The sequence below is a fragment of the Parambassis ranga genome, chromosome 5, assembly GCF_900634625.1.
Source record: "Parambassis ranga chromosome 5, fParRan2.1, whole genome shotgun sequence".
In the NCBI taxonomy this organism is placed as follows: domain Eukaryota; kingdom Metazoa; phylum Chordata; class Actinopteri; family Ambassidae; genus Parambassis; species Parambassis ranga.
Window position 1 is genome coordinate 18,947,383 of NC_041026.1, and position 18,557 is coordinate 18,965,939.

The 18,557-nt window shown below is 40.6% G+C and overlaps 3 protein-coding genes across 5 annotated transcripts; all 3 read right to left on the reverse strand.

Annotated features, from left to right (window-relative positions):
* Positions 1–91: 91 nt before the first annotated feature.
* Positions 92–1,241, reverse strand: LOC114435424 (musculoskeletal embryonic nuclear protein 1-like). 2 transcript variants are annotated; one of them, XM_028405095.1, is made up of 3 exons: positions 970–1,241; positions 773–883; positions 92–448 (listed from the first exon to the last, which is right to left on the reverse strand). In XM_028405095.1, exons 1-3 carry the CDS (start codon positions 976–978, stop codon positions 260–262), a joined length of 309 nt encoding a protein of 102 aa, XP_028260896.1. In that variant the 5' UTR covers positions 979–1,241; the 3' UTR covers positions 92–259. The 2 variants fall into 2 exon arrangements, with proteins under 2 accessions (XP_028260896.1, XP_028260897.1); XM_028405096.1 differs by having other exon boundaries at positions 757–883; positions 970–1,204.
* A 704-nt stretch (positions 1,242–1,945) lies between these two features.
* rft1 (RFT1 homolog) lies at positions 1,946–4,655 on the reverse strand. The gene is made up of 10 exons (XM_028405094.1): positions 4,421–4,655; positions 4,257–4,342; positions 4,044–4,166; positions 3,673–3,964; positions 3,459–3,593; positions 3,106–3,366; positions 2,872–3,016; positions 2,682–2,787; positions 2,342–2,591; positions 1,946–2,251 (listed from the first exon to the last, which is right to left on the reverse strand). Exons 1-10 carry the CDS (start codon positions 4,481–4,483, stop codon positions 2,087–2,089), a joined length of 1,626 nt encoding a protein of 541 aa, XP_028260895.1. The 5' UTR covers positions 4,484–4,655; the 3' UTR covers positions 1,946–2,086.
* Positions 4,656–5,439: 784 nt separating this feature from the next.
* prkcda (protein kinase C, delta a) lies at positions 5,440–17,597 on the reverse strand. 2 transcript variants are annotated; one of them, XM_028405091.1, is made up of 18 exons: positions 17,443–17,597; positions 14,976–15,108; positions 14,664–14,863; positions 14,520–14,586; positions 14,240–14,396; positions 13,703–13,734; positions 13,489–13,574; positions 12,885–13,014; positions 12,706–12,806; positions 11,647–11,743; positions 11,357–11,487; positions 11,038–11,211; positions 10,846–10,937; positions 8,733–8,795; positions 8,025–8,163; positions 7,696–7,884; positions 6,516–6,644; positions 5,440–6,393 (listed from the first exon to the last, which is right to left on the reverse strand). In XM_028405091.1, exons 2-18 carry the CDS (start codon positions 15,082–15,084, stop codon positions 6,235–6,237), a joined length of 2,055 nt encoding a protein of 684 aa, XP_028260892.1. In that variant the 5' UTR covers positions 15,085–15,108; positions 17,443–17,597; the 3' UTR covers positions 5,440–6,234. The 2 variants fall into 2 exon arrangements, with proteins under 2 accessions (XP_028260892.1, XP_028260893.1); XM_028405092.1 differs by having other exon boundaries at positions 6,235–6,393; positions 14,976–15,105; positions 17,443–17,572.
* Between the last annotated feature and the right edge of the window lie 960 nt (positions 17,598–18,557).

Genomic DNA, 18,557 nt, shown 5'->3' on the forward strand with positions numbered 1-18,557 from the left:
TTCAAACTGCTCAGTTACATTAACTGTGTTTTTATGCTTCTATCTTCCCCCTTGATCTGCTATGTGTGTGTGTATGATATTCTTTCTCTGTTGCTGTCATGTGTGTGTATGTGTATGTAAGAGTTTTTTCTGTGTTTATTATATTTATCCTTTTAATGCTGCTACTACAACTCAATTTCCCCACGGGGATTAATAAAGTAAATCTTAATCTTAATTATCAAATTATTATAGGTGTTGCAGTAATACTGAAATGTCATGTCTAACAACATGAATTATTAAAGCAGGCTTTAAGTGACATTTTCCATGGTGGGGGAAAAAAAACAGGTGCCAACCAGTCACAGTCAGGAAGTTTACTTCTTTGCTGGTCGAGCTGAACGTGTGTTGAAAACAGTCTCTCCTCCTGACTTTGCTCCACTGAACACAGACGGAGCTGCTTTACCCATTTTCTCTGTGGAAAAAAAGAATCAACAATCAAAATAAGCCTCTGTGAATGAGGCTGCGAAAAGTTTGGTAGGCTGTTGATATTCACTTTGTAAACATTACTGTGTGTGTGAGAGAGTGGATGGAACTCTCCCATCATTACAGCCTTTCTTTCCTCTCTGTATATGGAGTGGAAACTTCAGCATCATGAGAAACCCCCCTTATTAAATTCACTCCCATAATGTGATCTTAGCTTAACCAGACACTGAAAGCTGTTTCTTCTTTATGGCCTGCAAGTCTAGTGGTCTGTTTGTGTCTGGGTGTGCATGTCCTCACCACATTCCTGCATTACTTGAAATGTCTTGCCCTTCACAGCCCCACTAGTACCCAGTTTGTCCTTTGCTTCAGCCAGGTCTTCGTCTTTCACCTCAAGACGCTGCGTTTGTTCATCCTCCTGCCCAGGCTGAAGGACAAGAGAAAGAGATGTCTGCAGCAATGCCTTAAAACAGAAAATAAATGTAGTTATGAAAGCTCAAAGAGTAGCCTTACTTGAGACATGATGGTTGTTGAAGACACCCTGAAAGAAAACCTCCTCTCTGTGTCAGCTGGTTCTCTTTTTCTCTTGTAGCTCCAGTCCAAACACACTCATATATACACAGCCTGGCAGTGATTCACCAGTGGACAATAAATCTGTTCTCAAGACTAATAAATGATGTAATGGGTGAACAAACTCCTCCTTTTTCCATTTTATATGGTCTGATCTTTCAGTAGAACATGATGAAATCACTGCTTCAACATGTCCCAAAAAAAGAAAAAAAAGGATGCAGGAAGCTGACAAATGTTTCTTCCCTGTCTCTATTGCAGATGCTTACTATGAACACAGATACCGAAGTAGGCTAAGCAAAGTGAAATCAAAGTTCAGACTCAAAGGATAAGTATTCTACATGATTGTGCAAACCATACCAGTACACATCTACAGTATGTATGTACATACATGGATGAAAGGAGAATATAGGGTAAAGGAATGTCATCTCCACCCCTTCCTGTTCATTTACTATAATTACATCATTATTCAGCCTCTAGGGGCCCTCAGTTCTGAGGCAAATAGTACAGAATAAAGACAAGCAAATAAGCAAATAGCAGTATAAAAACACTCTAAGATCACTAATAGGGGGGAAAAACTATACGTTTCTTTGTAGCCAACAATTCCTCCAAAAAGCAGCAAGTATTTTGACTATTTCTGCTCCTCCTTAACATTTCTGTTTTCACCAGGACATCGTTATATTTTACATGCTTGTAGAAAAGCCATTCATTCTCTCCTAATCAACTAGAAAATTTATAATTTTTTTTATAAAATTTATATTTTTATTTATTTATAGACTTAACAGATTTCATAGTATATTTGGTTGTTTGTATGGTACTGGCTTTGTGAATAATGAGCATGTCACAGAGAATGTTGCACATTTGCCACAACACATTTTCTCTATTCAAATAAGAGTCATGCTTTAATAAAACAAAACACACGGTAATAAAAAGAGTTTTATTAAAATACATTCATTTTTCACCCATGTCATACTGTATCTTCATACTTCTATGTACAACATAGAAGTACTAAAGGACACACACTGATTTACATATTCACAATTATAACTGTCCTAGGCTTAATTTAGGCGTGTTTTCTTCTGTATTGGGGTAACAGCTGAGTCTTCACAAACTGAATGAGCTGAGTCTCAGTAAGAAGAACCGCAACAAGCACACCGAGCAGACACAATGCACCCACACCTATATGGGCCAGCCTCGGCCACCAGCCACTGTCACAGCAGAGAATGACCTGCAAGCAGAGACACCCAAGTTAGGACCATTGGTTCCCACAGTATTCAAAACAGAATGATTACTATTGATTTTATTGATTCCCTGGTACCTCAGAAATTGCTGTGACCACTGCACTGACAGTGAGTGTGAGAAGCAGGAGTGGGGAGGGCAACAGGCCTCGCAGAGGTCTCCACTGGCTGAACTGGAAGTAATGTTGTATGTAAAGCAGGCTGTGTAAGATGCGGAGGCCCATGTTAAGACAGTTTGCCAGTATGAAGCCAACACTGCCAGCCCACCATGTCAGCATGTAGGACAGAAAAAGGAAGGATACAGACAGAGCCAGCATGACCAGGTTATACCTGCAGGCAGAACAAACACATGAAACACATTTAAGAGGTTGTATGCATGCTGTGTAATATTTAGGTCTGTGTTTAAGTCCACATTCTTACTTGTCAACCTCTTTTTGGCTCATTGCAGCAAACACAAAGCACTCTGTAACACCATTTACAGCCAGCAAGAGGACGTAGCAGCTGTACCAGCGCAGTAAACTGGGCCCTTAAACATAGTTAACAAAAACCGTATTAAACTTAAACTACCCAACAAAAAAGAATTTGATAGGTTGGAATGTGGCTCACTTACCTGCACCACTACTCAGCAGAGAGCCACCATAAATATCCAGAGCCAAGTGAGAATAGGCATAGCCAAACACAGTGATAATCAGACCGATCACCAATACCAGCTTCAGCAGGCACTCAAGGACCTCTGCTGCAATAGCGACTTCCTCCTACGCACAACAAGAGGAGGACAAGATCAACAAGGATTTCTGCCAGACTTTTACCAACATATGTTCATGTTTACATCCACAATCCTGACCTGTCTCTGACGTCTGATATCACAACCTCTCTCCAGCACTTTGGCAAAAAATATATAGAAGCTTTCCTCGATGGGCAAGAAGATGAAGCGTGCCACCATGGAGCCCAGGTTGTTGACAATATCATAAACACCCTGGTCTCCAAAGCTGAGGACGTTCAAAAAAGTCATGACGTAACGCTCGCCCTCTGTCAGGATCTGTTTCAAGAAGGATTGCTTGAAGAAGCTCCAGGTAAGATGGGCAAGAGTCCAATCCACCAGTGGCTTAAAACACAGTACAACATTTGGAACGTCAGACTTACATTGTAACCAGTACATCTTGTAACTTACAATAAAAGTATGTGGTAGCAGGTCACCTCTCCAACAGCTCTGTGGGGCAGCAGATCTCCAACACAATGCAAGGGAAACCTCTTCCTGGCTGCCTCTTTAGATCCCAAGAAACGAATGAAATACACAGCGTAGCACAGCACCAGAAACCCTGTGTACACCAACTAAGAAAAGCACATGACTTAAAATGAAAGTTTACAGACGTATTTACATAAATAACGCAAAACTGGAAAAGTTTCTCACATGAGCAGCAGAGAAGATGTAAAGGCCCCATTCACGGGCGAACACAACTAACACAACAGTTACGCTACACTTAGCTATCATTGCTAAGCTTTCAGCAACCACTTTCAGATGGACAAACATGTGAGCCTGAGCTAACACCCAGAGTGGCTCAGCCAGGAGCTCCTGCACGCCTGATAAGGCAAAGAACACCACAGCTGGACCATAGTAAGGGACAGTTTGGGAATCTGGGATCTCCAGGAGCCACAGCCACACAGCGACCAGTAGGGTAGCCCACAACACACCCAGTGGCACCCTGAAAATGAGAAACAAAAATTAGATTTGAGCATCAGAGCTAATTATCAAAGCACATATGTCGTTTTAAATCCACCCACGTGAGCCATAATAAATTGATAACTTGTCTCCAGCTGTGGTTTGTCCCTGACTCTCCACTCAGACAGGCTCTCCGGAATGCCTCTCTGGACAGGAATACTAATGTGGAATACAACAGGGTAAGCCTGCAAAACAAAGACACAGAAAAGCGCACACCGCAGTAGTTGAAATCTGGTAGCACTGTGCACTCTCGTGGCTTCGGACAGGAGTTTTACCTGACATTAACAACGCCTATCAGCTCTTTGGACACAAACCGCAGGGTAAATGCATTCAGCAGGAATGTCAGCACACGGAACATCACCTGAGATAAGAATCAGAGGAACAACATGAACACTTTACATACTTGTGTTATAAAGGGTACAGAAATGGTTTTATTTACCTGTAGCAACACATTATATGATGCTAAAGTGGACGCATTCTTTAGGATATCCTGAGAACTCATTTTGGACTTTCTCTGTTAAGAGTGACGCCGAGGAAGAACCCGCTGCTTTGAACGCAACAGAATCATTACAGCAGTCATACTGTGGACGGTTTCATTGTGGCTGCGTTTATTCCTAAAGTCCAAGCAGTGGGCTGCAGTAGATGACTCGAACGCGGAGAGTACATTTACTTCCGTACACAGTGTACGGAAAGGCTTTACGCGATGACGTGACAAGTTGTTAATTCAGCGTCTCGCCGCTAGAGGACGTATCCAGTCCTTCAGATAATCCGAAGTCACCCTCTGTATTACTACCCTCCATCAACAGTTATTAAACGTTAAAGATATATTATTTATCTTGGGTAAATTCTACATTCATAAACACTATCAGAACTTTGCTAAGCACCAAAAATCCTAACAAAATACAAACATCTACTGTAAATTTGGAATGTTTGCCTAATGAAAGTGACAAAACAGAAACCATGTATCATGTATAAAACCACCCTAACACAGCCAATAACAGTTGCACAGCTGTCAGGCTAAAAAATAAACCATGGGTTCAATGATAACATGCACTTGAAATACAATAAGACTCCTTATCCTTATCACTAGTCCAGAATGAGAGCTGCAAGAGAGCAAATAACAGCCTTGTAACAAAGACTCAGTAAACACTCATGTTATTGAACCTGTTCTAAAAATTATCACCTGCAATTCTACCACATTTGATGCAGCACAAACCATGCTACATCTAGGCATAGTAGGCTACTGTGGCCTCTAAAGTGTGCCATGCTTCACAATCTGAAGCATTGGCACCAGTTGTGGTTTCATAACAGATATGTCCTGGAGTCAGGACATCAACCGTGGAGGGTGTGAAACTATATTTTGAGAAAACTAAATTCATAACAGTAACACACATCTCTGTAGTAATCCAAAGAATCTTTCATTAGTAACCACACAATGTCATAGTAAGAGCACAAATCTGGGAGTTGATGGTTTTTTAATTAGATCAGTAAAATGTGGAGACAGTAAAAAAAGTACATCCTTAGCGAACAAATATACATGTTACAACAATATACATAAACATTTTCTATATACAGCATGTCAGCGTTTCAATGTTCCACCCATTGTCAATAACATTACTACTGTCTACATCCACTCTGCCTCCATCCACAGTCAGAACCGTTCAGTACAGCAGAGAGCTGCTGTAGATGTTTTTGTTTGATCTTTACATGGCACTTCTCATTCAGGCACACAGCCACCGGTTCCTCTCATCTGGTTCATCAGGTCAAAAACAATTAACATCTATTGTTAAGCTATATTTCAAAGATGTGTTTTTGTCAGTCTGAGATTTCTACGCATGCGGTAACCTCATTCACACAAACAACCTACATCTGAATTGCACAGTACATTTTATTCTTATGGATTTTTGCCATTTCCAATGTTTTCTATCCCCCAGCTGAATTGAATGTAAAAGGGAGACAGGTGGCTGTAGATGTTAGCAGTGACGTCAAGTGGAATGTAAGGATTTTCAACCTCCCATCCTTATATTATTACTCATACAGGCTTTTAGAGCCTAGACCAATAAGCATGCGCACAAACACAGTAACATCAATATATATACAACAAGGGTCCCCTTCTACTTCTATACGTACCCAAGGAAAATATTTTGTGCTTAAAATAAGGCTACACACATACTGATGGTGGAGCAGCTCACAGATCTGTAAGTGAACTGTGCCAGTGACAGTAGGGAAGTAACCAGACCGACATGACAACAATCACTTTTCTAAAAGGTGCTCCATCTTGGGGTTTATGAATGAAAAACCAGCAAATGCAGACTGGTCCATGGAATCTATGAAGTTCTTATCGCTGTAGGAGAGACGAGGCTTCTCACTGAGGAACTCCCGATCAAAGTTGCTGCAATCATTCGGTGCTTTCTGTAATTGATCAGATTTGAAACAAATCTCAGCAATTTTATAAAACATAGGCAATAAATGTGCATAGCATATGATGATCCAAAGTAATTTCGACAAAATACTCAGTAACGTGTGGGCCATACCACTTTGGGTTTGAAGGGCGGTTCAACCTCTCTCCTCTCTAAGGCCTGCCAGTTAATGGTCTTGAAGAAGGGATGCAACTGGATATTACCCACAATCCCTAGCCTGCGAGTGGGGTCTCTTTCAAACAGCTGAAGGAAAGCAAAACATTGTAATCAAAACATATTCAGTTACAAAGAAAGAGAGAAGTAAAGACACAATTTTCCAAGAGCCAGCAATGGCATCCTATCCTGACAGACAGGCAGTGGCCCCGAAAAGGTTTCAGACCTTTGAATATGATCTAAAAAAGTAGAAATTGTACTGCAAAAATAATGTTTGTAGTGTGTGTAAGAAAGACTGTTGTCTTTGGAACGTGATTTGGAACATTATCTCACTGAAAGATCCAACCATCCTTATTCACTTTCTGTTCTATACAGAAGTAGTTTGGTCTCTGTGGATTTTAACAGTCCCAAGTGACACAGAATAAACTGCCTCTAGATACAACCGGACAGACACACAACCAATCAAAAAAAAAAGCATGTGATGTAAAGCATGAGGACCAACAAGACTACTATCAACAACAGACATATGAATATAAAACTTGAAAATGGTGTTCTTGGCCATTCTGTATGTTCAGTATTTTATAATACTGATAACGAGGCAAGCAGCAAGTCATTGTATAAAGCTCAGCCCATTAAAAAAAAAAAATAAACGTTTACATTTGGTACAATAGGGCTTTACTGAGTGGGACTGACTGTGAAGGGGACAGGAAAAATTCTCACCAAATGAATGAGCATTGTCAGGCTAATCACCAATCAAATCTGCAATCAGTTTGCAACTAAAACTCCTCCATACACTTCCTTCAATACATATAAGCTCACCTACACTTCTGTAACACAAACAGCCCCTAGACTTTCATGTTCCACCTACATACTTGACTGTGGCTTCAGTGCTGACTGGTTGATCACATGCTTTCTTTCTAACAAACTTTCCACCATCAGATCCATGTAGATTGAATGAACTCAACTAAAAATGCTACATCGCCAAAAGCCACTTCCTGCCACTCTTTCTGTACATGTAGTGTGTCCAAAATTTTCAATAAAGCTTATGTACAGTAGTTGCTTTTAACTAACCAGTATTAAACCAGTATTTCAACTAGATAGTTCAACTGATGGATTTAAATACTAAAACAGTGATACTCACCCGCTCAAGCAAGTCTTTGGCCTCCTTGTTGATCCAGCGGGGATAGTGGGGAGTGTCCATTCGAATGGACTCAAACAGCTCATCCTCATCATCTCCGTGAAATGGCGACTGACCAACCAGCATCTCATACAGCAGCACACCGAATGACCACCAGTCCACAGAAAATGAGTATTTCTGTCCAAGCAGGATCTGAGTTGCAACACACACACAAATGTTTTTTTCCGGGACTAGGACTAAAGCCTGTTTGCATGCAGACTGATAAAACCAAATCAACTGCAGATTTGAATATTTCTGCACAAGGGAGCATCTCTAACTTTGGAACACCATACCTCTGGAGCAATGTAGTCAGGAGTGCCACAGAAAGTCGTGGCACGATTTTCTCCAAACACATTCTCCTTGCACATGCCGAAGTCCGCAATCTTTATGTGACCCTCATAATCCAGCATCACGTTGTCTAGTTTTAGATCTCTGAAAACAAATCAAGATAACAGATTTTTAGATGTTCAATTCATTTTCAGGAGACTAAATATGTCCCAAAACATTTTACAGCTGCTGAAATGTCACGTTTTAAAAAAATGAGCTCCTTAAAAATTAATTTAGCCAGCCACTGGTTTCAGTTTATTTTGCTGTGATTGTAAATTATGTGTTTCAGAAATAAAAACAAGTTATACTGTTTACAAGTTAAGGTATAATTGTTATATTTATGGTACAAAACCTGGGAGGTTACAAAATCGCATATTAATACTCTATAAAATCCATGTCTTTCTTCCTGCACCCACTGCTTTTACTCAGAACTTAGCACACAATAATAATGAAACTTTCAGAAAAAAAAAGTGTCAAGATGTGTGGGATTACCTAACCAAGCAGGTTTAGAGTGTCTACAAGTTCATTACACTCACATTACATTGCAGCTGAGCCAAAATCTTTGGCAAGTTAAGAAAGAATATAAAATGGTCAGTTTTAATGTGACAAAAATATAATACTTTGCAGTACTGTACATATGTAAGTAAAGTAATCCTTATATTGTTTCTTCTAACCTGTAGATTATTCCCTTGGAATGTAAGAACTGAAGGCCACAAATGATCTCAGCAGAGTAGAACCTGGGAAAACAAAGACAGCAGAGACAGATATCAGCTACTGGTACTCATCAGTGGTGAAGCTACAGGTCTGCACTTTATGCTGTGGCTGGCAGCTGAACACTGGGGTCACTGCAGACTCAGTTCAGTGTACACCTGAATTATTGAGGAGGACATTTGTATGGAGTAGGAGACAAGTGAATAACGCTCTTATAATGTGAAACCCTAGAGCTGCTGTGAGCCGAAAGATTAGCCTATCGCTGACCCGCTTCTCTTGTCATCTGTGTCAGGTGAAGCGACTGGGTCCTGAGAGCAGACAGAGTACCCGTCACTCTAACCCAGTTCTTGCTTGTTCACTGTACATGACCTACTGACAAGGACTTAATAAACTATTAGGGGTTTACCTACTCAATATCTTGAAATGGACAAATAAAAGGCTGAAAAGCGCTCTTATATGTGCATGGATGTGTAAATTTGTACAACAAACACAACGCAGGATGTAAACTGAAGTGTGTGATGTAAAGCATCTAAGATAGGATATGGTTGGGTTCTTCCGTGTGAGGAATGTTCAAATGATGGACTAGACTCGCTTTGACAGGCCAATAGGTCAGGAGTAACTACTGAGAGAGCAGGCCTTTGTGCTGGTAAAGAGGTCATCTGAAACTGCAGTTCAGTCACTGCCTAAGGAAAAATGTTGCATAACCAAATGCAGGAGTTACGTTCCATTCGACTGTGCCAGCTTGTGCAGCAACACACGAGGTTACTTTATCAAATCCAGAGATGTCACAAGAACTAATACCTACTGTGAGACATTTAGTGTTTGAGTAACACTCAGATACATAGAAACCAAAGGCTAGCACCAGAGCATCTGAGATGAAAGGGTTCTTCTTGGCTATGCAGCTCAAAGGCAGATATATGCTGGCTGTAAACAGAATTTACAGTTGTTAACTTTCTATTACTTTACGTTGTGCATATTGTGAAACCTTTTGGCTAAAACAGTGATAAGTCATAATGTGAGCTGGGTGCTGGCTACTGTAATTTTTGTTCAAATATAACCTTGGGCGAGTATGAGTGTAACATACACTGCACACCGTACAAATATTTAAATACAAGCATGTTATTGTTTTACTTTTTTTAATACCTTGGTTTTGATGCCAATTATGGTACCAATTTTCTAGTGTTGTGATATTCATAAATTAACCCTCACTATAAGCCAACATAAAAGAATGCACGTGAGGTGATGAAACATCCTACTCAGTCTCAGGCACTAAAGATAAATTATCCAAGATGAATAAAGTCACTGAGTGAGGAGGGTTTTAGCAGATGCCAACACAAGATCGGGTGTCTGTGTCTGAATTACTCCTGCCAGCTCATGGGTACAACGCACCAATGTTTTAACTACAGGAGCTAGAACAGCTCTGTAGGATCGGTGACTCAGCAGATAAGTTGTTTTCCAACTGAAAAGCACTACACAAAGCCATTGATTGTTTTATGCATTTAACTGTGATAACCTTAAACCTGCCTTATTTGCATAACTGTGCAACCTAGAATTAAAATAAACATGCTTTCCTACACTTTTATTTCAGGTGTGAATTAGTCAAATGTTCTTTTTAAGGTTGGTTTGTTTATCTAACAGCGCCTGCTAAAAAACTTTAACAGCCTTAATTGTGTGATATTTTTTTAAAACTTAACTTGGACTTTTTAACAGTTTCTTTTAGCATGGCATTGTTGTTTTCTGCAGGGGTTTCCAGTAAGTGATACCTCCCTTTACACACACTCAGTACACAGCCAGTAAGTGAAGTTCATGTGTTACAAGGCCAGTCTGCTAGTAATGGGGATATAATCGATCCAAGCCTGTGCCTGCACATCAGACTTCAGTATAATTCGTAAAAGAAACAATAATCGAGGGGTTAAAAAAAAGAAAGTATAAAATGCTATCCTTAAGGTTGTCGGCTTTCCATTAGCTTGTTCTGTTTGTGACAGCAGCTACATATAAATGTGAGCAATCGTTAAAGGTAGTGTGTTTTATATGATGTATGTTTATCTTTGTTCCCATGTGACTGGTATGGCTCACGTGGCTCTGTAGAGTTCAAACCGCCCTTTCTCCTGAATATGGAACATCAGGTCACCTCCATTCAGATACTCCATCACAAAGAAAAGATGCTCCTGCAGACAAGATTTACTTCTGTAAGTACTAAGGACATCTTTCAAAGTATGATGCACAAAAGATGTAGCCACAGACAGTAGAGACATAGAGAGGGAATACCTTGGTCTGGAAGGTGGAGTAAAGGTGTGTGAGGAAGGGATTTTCCCACGCTAAAGCCAAGACTCGCTTCTCTACCATGGTGCACTCCACATCATCATCCATCAGCACTACGTCTTTCTTCAGGGCCTTCACTGCAAAATACTCTCCACGCCCCTTTAACTCTGCCAGGAGAACCTGTGAGAGGAGTTGAGGAGAAGAAAATGTATACATTATGGCTGCAGCTGACTGTTAGAGACAACACAATATAGGTCATTTTCTGTATAATTGGCCTACTGTTTCTTTTGTTGGAGCAGCAACTGATGACGTGGTCATACTATACCTTGCCAAAGCTGCCTTTTCCTAAGACCTTGTGAAAGATGAAGTTGTCTACATTGATGCGGGTCAGATGAGTAATGCGAGACTGTGGCCGTGGGCTGGATCCTTCCCACAACCTCCCATAAGGAGACCCATCTAATGGTCAAACAATTTAGTTTATTAGCTTAGAAATGTTATGCAGTTATCTCAAACTTTCACTTCTTATATAAACTTATATAAACTTCTTATATAAACAAAAATATTTCTGTCTGAATGCATTTATTTAATAACACATACACAAAAATCCTTACTGACCATTGATTTCAAGTCCAGCAAGCTTGTTAACCTCATCATAGATTCCAATGTCAGGCAGATTAGGCAGGTTTGGATCTGAACGGCGAGTGGATGATTTCTGATGAAGAACAGGAAGAAACAGTAAATGTTAAAAAGCCAACAAGTAGCCTCCCATCTGGCCAAGCACATTTGGTACAGATTCTTCCTTTTTAAAAAGCACTGTGACCCTCCACAAAGCTACAGTTTTTAACTTACACCTTAGACCTGTAAAGAGACAGCAAATGAAGTGTGAGTTATAGAATGAACCTGTCTCTAAACACCTCGGGCAGGAGGTTCAGAATAACATAAGGGTGAAGGATCACACTGAACCGTGTCAACACACACTGCATATTGGAAGGACCTAATTTGATGGACACATTTTTTCCTTTCCTTTACACAGTAGTATCTGATCTTAATAAACGGTCTGTCTTAGTGTTGGAATAAATACCAGAAATATGCTCTGATGAGGACTGAAATCAGGAAAAAAACAGGGGACACATTTCATCATTGGTGATCATTGTTAGGATCACCAATGGCAGGTGTGTGTTGTCAGCCATCTCTTAAGAGCTGACACTTGCAACCTTATATATGCATTTGTTTTTACACATATATGTACACACGGTGTTAGGCAATCATGTATTTATATGATCATGTATCATAAAACAGACATGTAGTTGTAAAAAAGTTTCAATTTATGTTTTACGATTTATTATCACTTGATCGTTAAATCTGTGTTTTATATAAATTTAAATTACTCAGAACGGCCTCCAGAAAAAGAACACCTCAGAAGAAAACAATCTATTCCTCATCTCATAGTTCATCATTAAGTTCCATTTGTATTTAACCATCTCAGTATACCTAATAGCTAATGAAATGTAATCAGATATCTGATTAAAAGGTGTATTGCGATTTGATTACATGGTATGTTACTTGAGTCAGACTTTTCATTCTAATGTCTTCATTCTGACAGTGGCTTAAATACTTAAAGACTCTAGACTTGACCATGCATTGAATGGCTTGTGTGCACCTCCATGAACTCACCTGACTGACTTGTGTTAGTGCTTCAGCTAGCAGTTTCTGGTTGATACCACAAAGGTTGGCAACTTTATCCTGACACTTGTGATGGACATTCATGGCACAATCTACAATCAGAATAAAACGGGTCTTTTAAACACAAGAAGCAGTCAAACTCCAGTAATGCACAGACATCAGCACTGTACCTTCACATTTGAGACCTTGTTTGACCAGACCCCACAGCAGACTTCCACAGTGGTCACAGAAGGTGGGACTCATGTAGTTGTTGATCTTGAAACGGTGTGGCATGTCAATTTTAAAGCGCTCCTTCTGGAACTGTGAGGAGAAAGAGAATTCACTGTCTCCACAGCTAACTGGTAGCAAAGGAATCTGGACCAGTGGCCTATAGCACTTCACATTTCTGCACATCAGCCTCATCTTTTTTCTGTTTCCTTCCCTAATCCGTCTGAAATAACCACAGTAAAAGTTTTTCCCATGCCAGTCTTTAGTAGTAAAGTAAAACTGAGACCACACCCCATTGTTGTTTACCCACTCAGTGTGGGTGGGAGTGACCGTGATTATTGTTTTGTTGCTATTATCTAGGTCAGTTAGGCTTTGATCATGTTTATCCACGGATAATATTGACCACTGAAAAGAGACTTAATTGACTGAAGTGAATGCTAACTGATATCTTCCCTTGTAGTAAATATGAGTATGAAATGCCCACAGTCAGACTCCTGAACACTAAATTGGAGACATACGGAGAACACTCACAGTACATGGTGTACTGTAGAAACGTGCATTACATACCACAGTGTCCCGACTGTTGGCAGCAGTACCAGTACATCTGCCGATGATTTTGTCTATGCATTTCTTGTGGATGGCTGCATTGCATTCTAAGAAAAGGCAAAGATAAAAAAGAGATGGTGTTAATAGAGCAAGTTTTTTTATCCTTGATCAAGCGCACATTTTTGGTTCCGCCACATATTTAACATACCACACAAAGTGCTGTTTTAACACTTACGTCTGCATTTGTAACCTTGCTTGTTGAGTCCCCTATAGGCAAAAAGACAGAAATGGGTACCAATAGTACCAATTGTACCATCTTTTAATCATGTTAATGGTTTGCTGATTAATAATGTGTTAGTGACAAAGAACAGTACACTGATGTGTGTCCTTTTGTACAAACTTCCCTTCCTTTGAGACCAAAGTGTGTGTCAGAGTAGATATTTAGAGATCAAATGATGTCAAACATGACCTGTTGGTTTGTGAAAAGGCATCAAACGTTTATGGTTTATCAGAGCTAGACTTCCTGCCCGATTACGTGAGCAAAGCTCTGTGGATGTCCTACTTGTTTAGAATGAGGGTAACAACGCATATTTTCAGACTGTCCATCCAGAGAGACACTTATGTGGCACAGCCTAGTGTGTTTCATGTTTTTCATTTCATGTTTCATGTTTTTCATTTCATTTCAGCCTAGTGTTTCATGAAAGGTCCAAAAGACATGCTGTAGTTTATCTGAAAGATGGATTGTGCTGCATTGAAGGGAGACCACACTAACCAGACAAACTCTCTGCACACAGAGCAGAAGGTTGGCTGTCTGAAGAAGGTGGCAATGAACTCGTGGTTCTTTATAAAGTGGATCTTGGCCTGCTTGATGGCCCCTCGTCTGCGGTTCAGAGTCGGTGCCTCTTCCTCCTTTGCCGGCTGTTTACTCTCTAAACAAACAGAAATGGAATATAATGGAAAATCATTTTGCATTTATTGTCTTTATGATAATCATCATCATCAAACCAACGGAAAGGTTAGAAGAAGAAGAAAATGCTTTAATTTAAATTTACCTGCATCCACACCCTCTAGAAAATACTGCACAGCCATCATCACTTTCCCAGAAGGATGAAGATCCACCTGAACATTAAACACACACAGTTAAATGGGCTCCTGAGATTCTGCTTTAAGATAGAGGACAATCCGTAATGTCCTACCCAGAATTCAGCACGCCCGTTGGCTTTCTTGCAGCGCTCAGCGAGGACAGACACACCAACAGTGACCTCAGCTAGAGGTTCCTCTGCTGTCTTCATCAGCAGTACCTCGAGCACACGGCCCTCATAGATATGCGCATCAAAACTGGACTTCCAGGCTGGGTACATGGTAGGTTTCCGCTGAACCAAGGTCTTACCACGCTCTGAGATGAACAGAGAGAGGAAGTATATTTTTGTTGTTATCAAGTACAGGAAACATGAGGAGGTGATAACTTCTGTATGTGGCAGGGCATGTTATAGCAAAGATTTTCTCACCAGTTGTCAAGGCTTCCTTCATCTTGATTGCACAGAAAGGGGGGTCGGCTAGAGAAGGCAGAACACCCAAGTCATAGGAGTTAAAGGCGATCCTCAAAAAAGGAGCCATGATGACGAGTACCAGGATCACCTGCTTTTAGAGACAAACACAGTGTTACCTAGTGACATTTGTCTCTTTAATCATGCAAGTTAGATACACAGTTCATTATTATATCCACTATTCAGCAGGGACAGAGTTACTGCTACTGCTCCAAAGTGTTAATCACAGAAACTGCACCATGACTTTGCATTTACTCAAGCATTTTTCCGTCTCACTATGAGACATTAAAATGCAAGTCACGCCCATATGGAAGAGAAAATGCTGTTTTCCAATTGTCAACAACTCCTGACTAATTACTTGTTTTTATATCTGACTTCAAATGTATTTTAGAAAGGAACAGTAAAACTAAAAAGTTACAGTTTCACTATTTTTAAACAACACAAACAAACAGGAGTCATTTTTACTTAACATCTTATAGACCTGCAGATTGGATAACTAAAAAACTCAAACATACAGTTGCATCCCTTTGTGCATTAGAGGTGAAATACAGTATACGTCAACAATTATCCACCCCTTTGTGTTAGGCACTAGTTACTGCATACACAGTTTACTGCTTGCATAACTTACATGTGCTACCAAAACATCAGCATTTTTTCACGCACCACTTGTTTCTCTATGTGCTATGGAGAGGACACTACTTTGACATGATGGCCACAGACACTTCATTCATACCCATGTTGTTCATGACTTTTCCACTCTGTGTATGAAATGCAATATCAAATGTGCTGGTTTCATACTTGCGCCTCTGTCACGGTGCCTTTTTTTCAACATACAGTTTCTAAGAGGCTGCTGCTGCTGCAATGGTGGAGGTTGTTTGCTTGTACTACAAAGGCAGAGCGAGCCTCAACATGTCACTAATCCAAATACAAGCCTGCTGTGCTCCACAGTAGGCCTAGCTGGTATTCACAATCCTAAAAACGCCCACACTGAGACAAGAAAAATAAGACAGAAAAAAAGCACAGGCAAGAAAGAAAAAAGTATGCACTGAGAGGAGAGGGTGCCGTGAGCTGTGATGTCAGGGTGTTTGGAGTTAACCGACACAGTGAGCACACAATGTGATTCAGGGCGGTAGTGATTGATTACCTAACAAACTGTTGGTGTGCGATTTCGATTTGTCCCATCTGTTAAATTCACTAGTTACGTCCCGTGTGTCAGTCTACTGTAACTTCCATCAGGCTTTCTATTCAGCTTTACTTCCTGCTACCTAAAATAATGAACAACCAAAAGTGTGAATGTAGCAGGAGTAGCAAGTATTGTTATTCTACTTATTGTATAAATACATTCTTTTATCCAGAATACTTGCCTAGAGTATAGAATAACGGCACGCACACATGCTTGTTTTTGAACACATTTTATACCGGAAAATAACAGCACCGCTACAAGGTCTGTCTGTAGTGACCTGAGTAGCTTGTCAATATACAAACACTATAATTAAACATTATGGAATAATATTAATAATAATAAAGAAACAGAAAAATCACATAGAAATGTAAGATTTGAGAGTATTTTGGAGAACTTTATAATGTAAGCACCAAGTCCAGACAGCTTGCATTCATTACATTGCTCTTACAGCAGGTCCTGACAGGTACCTCTAACAAACACCAAGGGGCCAGCAGCTCTCTGTAGTACTGTGACACAAAGTCTGAGGAGATTTAACCTCAGCTTTCACCATTTATTGGTGTGAACCTGAGAGATCAATGAGCCGGTCTGATTTTTCTAAGCAGTTATGTTTGTGAAGGATGTGGTTAATTGTCAGTTGGTTTAAAGCAGATGTCAACTTCAGTCTGACTCACACAGCGACGTGCAGTCAAAATATCTTCCATGACAAATCACTCAATCTCACTCTTCCTCACGTCCACGACTTAAAAAGCTTTCTGTGACCCGTGGGATTCCATACCACCGCCGCCATAGTCATAAACACGCAATCACTGTTTAGATGTGACAAACATAATCGCATCCTGACACCGCATCTGTCAAAATTTAGATCTGCTTGACGTCGCAGCGCCATCCAGTCTGACAGGTCAGATTCCATCGCATTATTTCTGTTAAAAAACTAAAAGCTACAAGCAAATTGCAAAAGTTGGAACGATATAAACCGGAGCCGCTAGTTAAGGTTCAGCTAATGTTTAAATATGTGATGAGAAAATGTGTGGACACGACATTACTTCGGTGTGGTAATGCACGTTTTCAGTTAGGGGGAAAGAAACAAGCTATAGCTTAACTTTAGCGTCGACCGCCGTCAGATAAACGTAGAAGAAGAATGACTGCGTTATTTGATCCTCACGCAACTTTCTGCAAACTTCAGACGTAAAAGACTCAAAACTCAACTACAGGCTCGGCAGAACAATATAATGAGGACAGTCTTACCTCGTCCTACACGCTCGGCGGTGTTTCCTTCTTCCCCCTCAGCACGATGAAAACTTGCTGTTTTCTCTTCCTCTCGCTTTTTCGCTCCGTGATTCCGTCGATTGAGGAAGTGTGGCGCGCGCCCACAGCGAAGGCTTTCTGAACAAGCTGTGACGTTTACCTGGTATGCTGCCCCACACACACACACACACACACACAGAGCGCACAGGGAGAGAGAGAGAGAGAGAGAGAGAGAGAGAGAGAGAGAGAGAGAGCACACACACACAGGGAGAGAGAGAAAGAGCACACACACACACACACACACACAGACATACAGAGAGAGAGAGTGAGAGTGAGAGAGAGAGAGAGAGCACATACAGAGTCTGGGTGATGTGAGCTACACTGGTTACATTGCACTCAGTTGCCCTAATTGATAAAAAGGTCAGTTACAATACTTTTTCCCACAGGGTGACTAATTACATGTATGCACACACACACACACACACACACACACACACACACACACACACTGAACCCTTGTTTTTCAGCTGCACAGTCACATTTCACATTTACACATTTTCCATTTACCCCCTGGCTTCATCACTGCAGACCTGTTGATCACCTGAGCTCCACAAAAAAGGCAACTTTAGAACAGAACATACAGATCTGCATTGCTTGTGCGGGTGTGTGTGTCCTAGATTAGATCCTATAATGATTTTTTTCCACTTGAAGTCTTTATGTGGCAGGGGGTGGGGTCACGTGGCTGTAGGCTGCGGGGGTAGTTCTGAGGTTTTTGCTGGTGAAGAGGTGGCAAATTTGGCTCCTACAGCCAAAGAATCTTTTCTTGTTCCAAACAAGCACAGGCTCTCCAAATTATCCATATTCTTTATTTGTTTCATGCCTGTGCACACCCACTCACACACGCACATATACACACATCTAAGTGTGAGTGTATACACAAATGAGCAATAGAGAAGGCTGCCAAGAGAGCTATTCTCATCTGATTGTAGCTTCTAAAGAAACATTGGCTGAAACAAAGATCTAAATGAGGAATGTAGCAGCATACATTCCTTCAGGGGGAGTCATAAATGAGATGTTTAGGTGGTGTTTACATGCATGTGCTGTTAACAGTAAGT

What these genes read in the sequence shown, in the direction of transcription:
- rft1 (XM_028405094.1), bottom strand. Translation starts at nt 4,483, where the DNA reads ATGAGTTCTCAGGATATCCTAAAGAATGCGTCCACTTTAGCATCATAT. An exon ending in ATAGGCGTTGTTAATGTCAG is followed by an intron (nt 4,167 to 4,256) that starts GTAAAACTCCTG and finishes TTTGTTTTGCAG; the next exon opens with GCTTACCCTGTTGTATTCCA. An exon ending in TGGTCACAGCAATTTCTGAG is followed by an intron (nt 2,252 to 2,341) that starts GTACCAGGGAAT and finishes CTCTGCTTGCAG; the next exon opens with GTCATTCTCTGCTGTGACAG.
- LOC114435424 (XM_028405095.1), bottom strand. An exon ending in TGAAGGGCAAGACATTTCAA is followed by an intron (nt 449 to 772) that starts GTAATGCAGGAA and finishes TTTTTTCCACAG; the next exon opens with AGAAAATGGGTAAAGCAGCT.
- prkcda (XM_028405091.1), bottom strand. Translation starts at nt 15,084, where the DNA reads ATGGCTCCTTTTTTGAGGATCGCCTTTAACTCCTATGACTTGGGTGTT. An exon ending in GTGTGCAGAGAGTTTGTCTG is followed by an intron (nt 13,735 to 14,239) that starts GTTAGTGTGGTC and finishes TTTTGCCTATAG; the next exon opens with GGGACTCAACAAGCAAGGTT. An exon ending in ACAAGGTCTCAAATGTGAAG is followed by an intron (nt 12,807 to 12,884) that starts GTACAGTGCTGA and finishes TTCTGATTGTAG; the next exon opens with ATTGTGCCATGAATGTCCAT.